The sequence below is a fragment of the Thalassophryne amazonica genome, chromosome 2 (genome assembly GCF_902500255.1).
Source record: "Thalassophryne amazonica chromosome 2, fThaAma1.1, whole genome shotgun sequence".
Taxonomy (NCBI): domain Eukaryota; kingdom Metazoa; phylum Chordata; class Actinopteri; order Batrachoidiformes; family Batrachoididae; genus Thalassophryne; species Thalassophryne amazonica.
The window spans coordinates 58,320,922-58,333,275 of record NC_047104.1 but is presented as its reverse complement, the minus strand read 5'-3'; the positions used below and the strand labels follow the sequence as shown (position 1 = coordinate 58,333,275).

Sequence of the window (12,354 nt, the reverse complement as noted above, 5' to 3'; positions counted from 1 at the left end):
AAAGATAGGTTTTGATTTGTGTGAAACATCAACTGACTGCTAATTCTGTCAAAAACATAATAGTAAGATCAAAGACTTAAAGAGAGTGTTGTCATACACACACACACAATATATATATATACATATATATATACATACATATACATACATATACACACACACGGCCATCGGGTATTGCAAAGACCTGCCGTCTATCTGTGCTCAGCGTAAGTCCAGTTCTATTATTGCCACAGTCTTCACATTCACAGGGAACATTCTTGGGACACAGACCTTGGACATGTTCAAAGATGGCTAACCTTGACATATTTTAAGATGTTAATAAAAAGTCACATTCTGTCAATCTGTTCTGCTTCGTTTTTGAGTGGCAGGGGATGACAGCCAATCAGAGTAGAGCTGCCTTGTGATGTCAGTGGCTGGTCTCTTCAAAACTGCTTTGTTTTTTGTTTATATGCACATCTCATTATGTAAAAGGTAGCGAGAAAAACACTTGTAAAACTGAAAACATTGTTTTTGGAACCTAATAACACATCTGAACTTATTTTGTGGATGTTAGCATGGTGACATCACAGGCTGGTAGCTAGCTGTGAAACGGTTTCGTTTGTGTGTCAATATATTCTCTTTGTCTATATTATGTAAAAGATAGCAAGAAATGAACACTTCCAAAACTGAAGATGCTTTTTTTGTAACCTGATAACACATTTTGTGATGGTGTGCATGCTAACTCAAACATGGCTAAATATTTATTTAACTGTAAATGGAACTTCTTTGTTGGGTGTTAGTAATACCGTCACACTAAATATCAATATTAAATACTGAGCATGTTCACAATGCTGGGCATCAAAACCAAATACCTTCAATTCAAATTTCAGAAACAGACAAAACTCATTTTTCAAAGAAGCTATTGGTCTTATTGTTTTGCCACTGCTCCTAGGAATCTGTCGAGACAAATTCAGGTGGCTGGTGTGTTTAATAGTCCCACAATGAACATTAATTGATCCCAAAATACGATGGTTTTTCAAAAAACAAAAAAAAAAAAAAAAAAAACACAAACAAATCTTTGATATAATGGAAATTCAGCTGGACAGAAATAAGATGTACACCTATTAATCATTAAGAAACATATTTACAGCATCTTTATTGTTTCTAGTTACCATTGACATATGACATGTGGTACTTTCGGGGCAATTGCAGCTGGTCCGTCCTGTTTTTTGTCAATGAAGCATAATGCAAAAATACCAAGATTTACTGTACACACAGGTCACCTTGCATTTAGTGGATAAAATGCACACACACACACAAAAAAAAAAAACATTAAAACTTCTGGAAGTACTCAAAATGCCTATTGGTTGATCGAAAGAGTTGACAAAAATAACTTTTCATTAGATTTTTGGAATTTGATACTGTAGTCCTTTTATTTTGGGCATATTTTTTTCTGTCCCAGTGTCCGTCCATAATGCTACATGTTGCTCCCCACTATGGGAGAGAAAAAAAAAAAAAAAATCTTTGTTATAATGTAAATTCAGCTGGACAGAAATAAGATGTACACCTATTAATCATTAAGAAACATTTATAGCATCCTTATTGTTTCTAGTTACCATTGACATATGACGTGGTACTTTCGGGGCAATTGCAGCTGGTCCGTCCTGTTTTTCATCAATGAAGCATAATGCAAAAATACCACGATTTACTGTACACACAGGTCACCTTGCATTTAGTGGATAAAACACACACACACACACACACACAAAACAAAAAAACATTAAAACTTCTGGAAGTACTAAAAACGCCTATTGGTTGATCGAAAGTTGACAAAAATAACTTTTCATTAGATTTTTGGAATTTGATACTGTAGTCCTTTTATTTTGGGCATATTTTTTTCTGTCCCAGTGTCCGTCCATAATGCTACATGTTGCTCCCCACTATGGGAAGACAAAAAAAAAAAAAAAAAAAAAAAAAAAAACTTTGACCCAAGTGTGATTAAGACCTACCCACAAGCATACGCTATAATGATATCCATTAAAATAAATAAATAAATAAATAAATAAATCCAAGTGGCCAAATCCCCACAACTAATGAACCATTTCCGTCTGTCCGTCACCCATGTGATGGACAAACATGTTGTGGGCCATTTTTCCTTTGATACTGTACGTTATTTGTATGGACAAGGTATCATTTATATGTATAATTTTTTGCATAGCCAGTGTTTACAACAGATATTTGTGCATTTTTACAAATTACATTTATGTTTGCATGACGACAGATCTCTTAAGGCTCATTGATTTTGTTCTTTATGATATTGGAGATCATTTTTCTTCATTGCCAATTTACATAGATGGTGACTTTTTTTTTTTTTTTTTTAACTCAAATCAGAATTTGTGAAGATTTATTATTCACACATATTTAACTTTGGGATACTGAAGGTTTCAGAGATGAAGTCATCATTTTGGTCCCACAGTGTCCATTCGTCACATGTACAGTCGGGAGCTCAGTCTAATATTTTTAGTCATTATAAGTAACCTGTCTTTGAAAGATGAAACTGGTCAAGTACTGATTACATGTTTATGCTTCATTGAATTTAAGGCCCCTCAGATAAATTACTTGCAATATATCATTTTAGAATGAAGGAGGTAAGTGCAGAATCACCAAGTGCACTTCAATGAGTTCATGCTAAGTGCAATCAGTGTCACAGGGTGCAAGTTGTAAACATCTTTATTTTGATCAGTAACTTAAGAATCCTCAGTTGGACTGGAAATCTTGAACTGTACAGATATAGCCCTACTCTATAAAGCTTTCTGAAGATGAGTCACCATGAGTTTCCTGATTTTCCATCAATTCACATTCTTTCAAAAGCTGTTTGTCAAATTTGACTTTTGATAAGTAAAAAATTCATGTCAATTATTCTAGTTCTAGGGTGTGCTGAGGCTGGTTTTAGGATGATTCCTTTTTATGCACATCCTGTTATGATTTCCCTTTAAATTCACAATCCACTCTGATAAATCAAGATTGCTACTACATGCATGGCGGTCATACTGATTTTATTTTCTGCCTTATAAATCTTCAAGATGCCCGTTCCTTTTGTTTTCATTTTCTCAGGGTACTAAAAGTATGTTAGGGTGGTAAGGATGTTTCATATAGATTTGTGGCATGCTCCAATAATCAAGATGCCTCCATGGCAGCCATCTTGATTTTGGTTTCCACTAAATAACTTGCTAATATCTTGTCAATTTGTTTTCATTGCAAGGTATGTTTGAGTGTTTAAAGGGACACTTTACTCATCAATGTTAAGCCCTAAATAAGAGATTATACATTGAAATAGTGACATCTTAAATAAAAACAAGATTTGCAATAGATTAGCTTAATTTTTAAAAAACTGACCTGCCTTCCATGTGCTACATGTATGAAGTTACAATACGTCATTTATATATTCACTGAGAATTTTGGATGGTCTATATGTCCCACAGTGTCCGTCCATAACAGATACTTCAACACATTCGACATAAAACTATACCCCTTCCAGCAAATCCTCTTGCATGAGGCTTGGGCACCAGAAGGCAGTTTTTTTTCCTTCCTTCCTTCCTTTCCTCCTTCTGGTTTTGTTTTTACAGCAAGTGAAATAATGGATCTGTTTAAAAAAAACTTAACACATTGTTTCCCCACACTGCTGCACGGTGCAACAACTGGCATCAATGAAACTGTGCAGCAAGTTAGCATAGTTCCATACCTATTTGGAAATGTGTCTTTTGATCACCTGTGAATAAAGACACTTTTGTGGGGCAGGGAACATTATTTTGGCAAAATATGCAAGTTTTGGGGCCTTTTCATGCAAAATAGCAACCAGGATTTTATTCAGAGAATAAATATTGTAAAAAAAAAAAAGAGAAAAAAAAAGAAAACAAAACCTATATTCTCAAGACCCTAGTGGTCCATACTTAAAAACAAATACATGTTCCATTTGTTTTGAAGAACCCCCCCCCCCCCCCCCCCCCCACTGTTGCTGTTACATTTTGATGCCCAGCTTGGTGTACACGCTGTACCGACATCCTGAAATTAACTCTTACCCAACTTTATTCATGTTTGGGACATATTCATATAACCCTACCTGGTGGCAAAGTGTTGCACCTATTGAATGCCTGCATAACAACAAGTACTTTAATAGATCTTCGTATTGATAAAATATGGCACACAAGTCTGTCTTGGTTCCAATATTTATTCAGGTTAAATTAATTTCCAGTTCACAGATGCACTCATTTTGTGATGAATTAAAAGTGCACAATGTTAATCAGTAATTACCAAATACTGTTTTTGATTGATTAAAGGGCTTTACTGAACATGTACAAATTGTATGTAAGACAATAGGATCTTATTAATTAAACAACTGCAAATTATAAAGAACACATTGCTCATACGGCCGAGGGTATTAATTAATTTGCATTTTATTGCATGAAGTATTTGATCACCTACCAACCAGCAAGTCTGGCTCTCGCAGACCCATTAGGTTCTCTTTAAGAAGCCCTCCTACTCTGTAAATATAAAATCCCATAAATAATTAATATGCATTATACTGGATGAAATAAGTACTTAAAACAGACCTTAATATTTGCTACACAAACCTTTGTTTGCAATTACAGAGGTCAGACATTTCCTTTAGTTCTTGACCCGGCTTGAACACTGCAGCAGGGATTTTGATCCACTCCTCCATACAGATATTCTCCAGATCTTTCAGGTTTCAAGTTTCAGGACCTTGAAAAGCTTCTTACGGAGCCACTCCTTAGTTGCCCTGGCTGTGCGTTTGGGGTCATTGTCATGCTGGAAGACCCAACCATGACCCATCTTCAATGCTCTTACTGAGGAAGGAGGTCATTTGCTGAAATCTCACGTTATGAGACCCCATCCATCCTCCCTTCAATACGGTACAATTGTCCTGTCCCCTTTGCAAAAAAGCACCCCCAAAAATGTTTCCACCCTCATGCTTCACATTTGGGACAGTGTTCTTGGGGTTGTTCTCATCCTTCAAACACAGCGAGTGAAGCTGATGCCAAAAACCTCTATTTTGGTCTTATCTGACCACATGACCTTCTCCCATGCCTCCCAGCTCTCTTGAAGTCATTGACCAGGTCCTCCCGTGTATTTCTAGGCTTTCTCAGAATCACCCTTACCCCACGAGGTGAGATCTTGCATGGACCCCCAGACAGGACGATTGACAGTCATCTTGTGTTTCTTCCTTTTTCTAATAATTACGGCAATAATTGTTGACTTCTTACCACGCTGCTTGCCTGTTGTCCTGTAGCCCATCCCAGCCTTGTGAAGGTCTACAATTTTGTGCTGGTGTCCTCAGACATCTCTGCAACAGGTCATTACCTCTTGCACAATGATAGTATGTGCCAATTGGTGGCGGTAATCCACCATCTTTGTTTGCAGACCGCCAATAAACTCAACATAAGAAGCTGTTTCTCTCTCCTACCAGTGTACACCACCAGTGGATCTGCATAAAACTGTTATTTCATTATAACCCGATCTCCAGGCATTCACTGGAAGAGGAAAAATGATTAAGTAGGCCTGACCGATACAGCAGCAGGAAAATGATCAGAGCAGGACTTCATCCACTTTTGCTTTGCAGCGGAGCAGGATAGCAGCTCTGCCGCTAATAATCAAATGTCCGGACTTGAAGTTCTTCCTGTAACTTTTCCACGGCATTATTCATGTCACATGTGCACCTCCTCTATGCCAAGATACAAAAGAAGACCACTGATTTGGTTGACTGTATCCAACTTCCAATTAACAGGACATCCGAATGATCAGGTTATTATTAACTTTGTTATCATTCACTTTCTGCCTTTATTATTAATCCATTTTATTTTTGTTATTTTTGGAAATATTCTGCCTTCAAAAATTCACTCTAGTCAACAGGGGACATGATGGTCTAGTGGTTAAGTGTTGGGATTGCGACCAGAGGATTCTTGGTTCAAATCCCACCCTGTCTGGAAACTCACTAAGGGCCCTTGGGCAAGGTCTTTAATCCCCTAGTTGCTCCCAGTGTGTAGTGAGCACCTTGTATGGCAGCACCCTGACATCAGGGTGCGTGTGAGGCATTACTGTAAAGCAATTTGAGCATCTGATGCAGATGGAAAAGCACTATATACAGGCAGTCCATTTTATTTCACTGGGTGAGCTAAGGAGTTTGGAGAGCAACAGCTCTCATACAAGAAAGAGACATCAACAATCAGAAGATCGCATAAGAGGTGAGATTATATTGAAGAAAGAAATCCATGTACTCAGGTTGACAGCCTTTTTGTTGTGAAAAATAGATCAGCTGGTGTGAGCTGTCTGCCCTCTTGTGGTGCGTGCTCGTAAATTTGTTTTTGGATTGCATAGTTTTAAAGCATTATTTTGTATCTGAAGGCTCAGTTGTCCAGGTGGCTTCCATAGTAGAGAAGCTTGAATCTTTGACTGGACTGGGTTGCTTGACGCGAGGACGTTTTGCTTTTAATCGCAGAAGCTTCCTCAGCTAAATTTCTTGTTCTGGTAGACTGACTTCAGTCTTGACTCGTACAGAGAGACTATTCTTCTGTACAAGACTGGATTATTTACTGCAGGAGGAGTTCAAGGCCTGCTGTGGTCCTTTTCCAATTGTTTATGGAAAATAATCTTGGAGAGGTCTTTTCAGAGACTATTACTCTACTAAAGATCCACATCATCGCACCCATGGCCACTGTAGGAGTTGAGAGGTGCTTCTTCACCTTAAAAAGAATAAAAACTTTTCAGAAACACCATGAACCAGGGCAGGGCGAATGTACCAACGATGCTGCCAATGGAAAAGAAACTGGTGACGGAGCTGACATGCAGTAATAAAGTAGGTTATATTGTGATTTTTTTTTTTGTCTTTAGTTTGTTGCTCCCATATGAAAGGCTTCTGTATTTTGTTTCCTCCAAAGGTGCACCACTCGTTAAAATTTTTAGCGCCAGCAGTCATTGCTTTCAACTGTAAAATAAACTGTTAATTTCTGAATGCATAAGTAGCTACGCAGACTGAAAGAGCTCTGGATTATTTAATGAAGGCATGAGTAGCTATGCAGACTGAAAGAGCTCTGGATTATTTAATGAAACAGTTTGATAGAGTCCCCCCACTGAGAGACGCTATGCGCTGCTCTCCTGCTCTGAGCTGTAGCCACACACAGTGCTGTGGGCTCTGCTCGGCTGGCTACAAGTGCCGTGTGGGGAGAGCAGGGGCACACTATGATGGCACAATGATGTCCATTGTCTGGGGAGAACCCTGGATTCTGTCTCACAGTTGAAGTGTACCCATGGGTGTAAGCAACTGAAAATTTTTTGGACTGAACATTTTCTAAGTGACCCCACAGGAAGTTAAAAAAAAAAAAAAAGGTGGTATTTGATACCTATAATGGAACAAAATACGGCTCAAATCTTGATTTGATGAAAATGTATTTACTATCTTGTATGTATTGCCTGTAATACATTTCCACAAATGGACCGACTATCTGCATTAACAAAGTTTATTTCTGCTTTCACTCTACATTTATCAAATTCTAAGTATGTCTTATGAAACAAATCAATAATTACACCCTTTCTGCTTTTAGTAAATAATTAATGCACTTGTGATAATTATTGCCAATGAAGTCTTTGCCACTTCTAAGTGATAAAACTGATGCAACAGTAAAAAAAAAAACATCACCAGCTCAATACCACTTAATGCCAAATAACACCACCAGACCAATTAAATTCTAAACATGTTGTGACATACCATCACCAGAAAGCAGCACTTTCAAATGCCATCAGTTGTAATATAAATAATAAGAATCATAACCAATGAATATACCTGTACAGCATGAAGCACACTGCTTTAATTTCACCTCAACAAAGTATATTAGCCATAAGGTGACGTGAGAGGGGGAAGTGTTGGCTTTTTAAATACTTGAAAGACACTGGACTCATCGAGAGGATTTAGTACTGCTATAACAGACTGATGCAGAACATGGCAGCAATAAGGAAGAAGAGGGACACGTTTTGAGAGGCGTGTTTTGTGTCAAAATAAAGGCATAATATATTTGCTTTTTAAGTTAGCGGTTTTACATGACGATATAAGCGCAACATGGAAACCAATTTTGATAGAAATCTGTATACAAACGGGGGTTTTGCACCCATGTGTCCCTATGATAAAAATTACAGACCTCGTTTTTGTGGTGTATTCAACTGAATATAGGTTGAAGAGGATTTGCAAATCATTGTATTGCTTTTATTTACATTTTACACAATGTCCCAACTTCATTGGAACTGGGGTTGGAATACAGCACATCTTAAATATCAGACATTGACTGCTAGGAAACAACATGCAATGTTTGCTCACCTGTGTGGCACATGTAACCGGCTTGCCAGCTCTGTTGCAGCGGCCAATCATCATCTTTTGGGCTAAGAACACCTTTTCTGTTGGGATTTCAATGCCCAGATCACCACGGGCAACCATGATGCCATCACTAGCCTCCAAAATCTCATCAAACCTGAACAATTGGAGAGGACTTAAATTCCACAGGCTCAAGTAATATATTTTATGATGTTTCATAAGCTTATGTTTAAGATTCTAAAATCCTGACAGTCTCTTATATGAATACAAAAAAGTAGGATATCTGAAAAGTAAAAATAGCAAGTCAGAGTGTTCCATTAAAAAAACAAAAAAAAAAACAAGAATTTGTAACACTGGGCTCTACAAAGCAGAAGACACCACAATTAAATATGGTCAACTGTTGCTTAGTGGCACAACAATTACACCACAATGTGTGTAAAGTGAGTGATTAAGAAACTAAAAGACAAAAAAAAAAAAAAAAAAAATAGAATCAACGTTGGAAAAGATGTTTATATCACCACATACCTGTACACACCCTCGTGGTTTTCAAGTTTGCTGACAATCTTAATGTTTTTGCCTTTCTCTCCAAGCACTTTTCTGACAGCGTCTACATCTTCTCCTTTACGAATGAATGAAGCAAAGACCATGTCGACTCCCTCTTCCACACCAAACTGCAGATCCTGGATATCCTTTTCAGAAACCGCAGGCAGGTCGACAGCAGCACCTGGCAGGTTCACTCCCTTCTTACTACCAAGGGATCCACCATTCTCAACCTCACACATGAGGTAATTGTCACCTTATGAAACAAGAACACAAATCTTTACTCGCAATTTTTCTCAAAGTGATTGGGGGAGGGGGAAGTGATTTAATCAGAAGAATATAAAGACAGTCATAGCCATTGAACAGATATCAAATTGACTGATGCTGTAAAGAATTTCCCCAGTGAACACTTGTGTTCATCAGGGATTTATCACAACTTTTACACCATTCAATGCTTGCATAGACTGGGTGTTTGCTAGGGTTGTGGAAATGGAACAGACCTTTACTTCATGGATAATGCTACTCTATATGTATGGGTGTGTGTTCACATACATATAATTGTATTATTTATATGCTTTCTATATTATATATGAAATATTAAGCTCAAAATGACGGCAACCGGGTAATTTAAGTAATTTAATTTAAGGATGGTATTGGGGGTGGGAGTCAATAAGCTCGTCTTCATCCCACTCCTTTCCAAGTTGATTCTGTTTCTGTTATGTTAATTCATTTATGCCTTTTTTTTGTCTTTATTAATTTTCTTTTTTCACCATTTTATGAACAGTGTCAAGTGCGTACATAAAACTGTACTATTTGTTTATATATTATGTTGACTTGGAATAAACAAACAAACTGCCATCAGATGTACATCTGTATGTGGCAAGAGTGTCAAATTTGAGATTTGATCATTTCTGCACTGACAATCATGCCTCTCGGTTCTCTGCCTTCGAAATTGACACCTCAGAAGGGCTCATGGTGTCATTATGTGGCTGAGGTGTTTGGTGACAGTTTGCAAGAAAATGAAGGTCCCAATCTTTAGAATCTTAGTGCTCCCTGTATGGTAGCAAGACTGTGATGCCAACCAGTGAGCTAAGGTAATGAAGATTTGTTTTTAGTGCTAGGTTTTGTTGGATGATCCTTTAACACCACTGGAATGACAATAAAGGAGGATCACTTGCAGTGAGCAAGTGCCTTAGTGTCGAGGACCCCAACAGGTGCAAAACTGGTGGGGGGGGGGTACACATTTCACTTTGCTGTGGCAGAGAGAGACTGCTGTTTTTGAGAGGTGGGGATGGACTGGTTATCTGCCACCCAAGGGAGTTGGCCAGAAGTATACATCTGTAATCAAACCCTGGCCAGTGGTAATTCAACCACCAATAGCCAATCTTTGACTTAATGCTTGGTTGTGGTCTGACATGCACTGTCAACTGTGGGACCTTATATGTAGACAGGTGTGTATGACTCCAAATTAAGCTGCCAAAACATCAAGAATGATCAGTGGAAACCCTGAACTTTAGAGTTTCACTGGTCGTGAACACTCATGTATATGTGACTTACGTTTTTATTTTTAATAAATTTGCAAAGATTCTTAAAAAAAACAAAACTGTTCATTTGTTCGGATTATTATGGAGTATTGTAGGTACAATTTGTGACTCACTGTAAATGAGAATTGCACTTCCATAATTCGGGGGGGGGGGGGGGGGGGGGCATACAATTGAGAACAAACTGATTAGTTGTAGTTGGCAAAATTTGTGAAGCATGTACTACAAATATTTTCCAGAAATGTGCATGCATCTACACAATGAAAAGCTTTACTGTGAGTCAGGCTCTCATTTGGGTCTCCAAGATGGACAAATCACACGCTTAAGACGCATATGAACTGAATCTGTGACTTAACTTCACAAGCTATGCCATGAATTGTGTGTGTCAATGACACTGAAGCTTTGGCTTAGCAAAGCATCTGAATGACCTTTAGTCACGGAGACACTCACCAATTTCCTTGACCTGCAAAGAGATGAGTCCATCATCAATGTAGATCTTGCTGCCTTCTTCCACCACCTTGGTAATATTCTTATAGTCCACCCAGAGGATTTCCTCACTACACTTGTCCTGGTAGCTGTCATCCAGAGTAAGCTTGATTGTGTTGCCTCTTATCAGTTCCACCTCAGCAGTGCCACTCTATCACACCATAAAAACACAATTGGTCTTCAGCTGATTTTGATACTTCTTTTATTATTAGGAGTACAACCACAGCTATGAAGCACTTATAAAGAGCATTGCTTCGGTGACACTGAACTCACTCCTTTGATGAGGCCAGTCCTGATCTCTGGGCCCTTGGTATCCAGGGCAATGCCAATAGGTCGGTAGTGGATACTGCCAGGTTCAAAACTTTCACATGCGGTCCGTACATTTTTGATGGTCTCTCTATGGTACTATACAGAGAGAGGACTGTAAGGAATTTAACATGTCCAAATACTACTGGCCAGCTAGCAGTACAAAATTTTTAACAAAAATTCACCTGCTGTAGACAACTCACTAAAAGCTTATGAAAGTGACACAGGTACTGAAGATTTATGTGAAATGGTAAATGGACTGCATTCATATACGAGGTCTGTTAGAAAAGTATCCAACCTTGTTATTGTTTTTCAAAAACCTGATGGATTTGAATCACGTGTGCTTGCATGAGCCAACCTTGAACCTTTGTGCGCATGCGTGAATTTTTTCATGCCTGTCGATTGCGTCATTTGCTGGCAAGCAGCCTTTGTGTGAGGATGGGTGTAGTCTCTCGTCGTTTTTTCTTTGCAAGGAAATGGCGGAACGACTGGAGCAGCGCGACTGCATCAAATTTTGCCAGAAACTGGACGACAGCCAGGTGAAAACCATTCGGATTATTAAGACGGCTTTCTGTGACAATCCTCTGGGCATCACACAGATTAAGGAGCATGTCACAACATGTCCTGTGAGACTTCAACACAGAGGTACTTTGCTGCGCCATCAGCACTGTGCCCAAGCCATCGGCATGAATTTCACTGCAACTCTTTTCATGGCAAAATCTTCTGTGGAATGTGCCGAAGAAGTGCTGATGTCCACCTCTTCCACAATTTCTCGGATAATCACACGACGGTCCCGCATCATCACAGCGTTCACTTTGGAAATGATCTGGTCATTTCAGCATGTTGATGGCCGACTGGAGCGCGGCGCGCTCTCCACCGTTGTGCGGCTGTCTTTAAACCAGTTGTACCGCTCCTTAATCTGTGTGATGCTCATAGCATCGTCACCGAAAGCCGTCTGAATAATCCGAATGGTTTCCACCTGGCTGTCGCCCACTTTCTGGCAAAATTTGATGCAGTCGCACTGCTCCAGTCGTTCCGTCATTTCCTTGCAAAGAAAAAAAAAAAAAACGAGAGACTCCACCTATCCTCACACAAAGGCTGCTTACAAGCAAATGACGCAATCGA

The 12,354-nt window shown here is 38.8% G+C and overlaps 1 protein-coding gene across 1 annotated transcript in view; it reads right to left on the bottom strand.

Annotated features, from left to right (window-relative positions):
* The window catches only part of pkma (pyruvate kinase M1/2a), a 39,316-nt gene that overhangs the window by 23,743 nt on the left and 3,219 nt on the right, over positions 1–12,354 (bottom strand). The window contains exons 3-6 of the mRNA XM_034186493.1: positions 11,197–11,328; positions 10,888–11,074; positions 8,882–9,152; positions 8,363–8,513 (exon numbers count right to left, since the gene is read on the bottom strand). Coding sequence (XP_034042384.1) covers positions 8,363–8,513; positions 8,882–9,152; positions 10,888–11,074; positions 11,197–11,328 — 741 coding nt within the window. The remainder of the gene's footprint in view (positions 1–8,362; positions 8,514–8,881; positions 9,153–10,887; positions 11,075–11,196; positions 11,329–12,354) is intronic.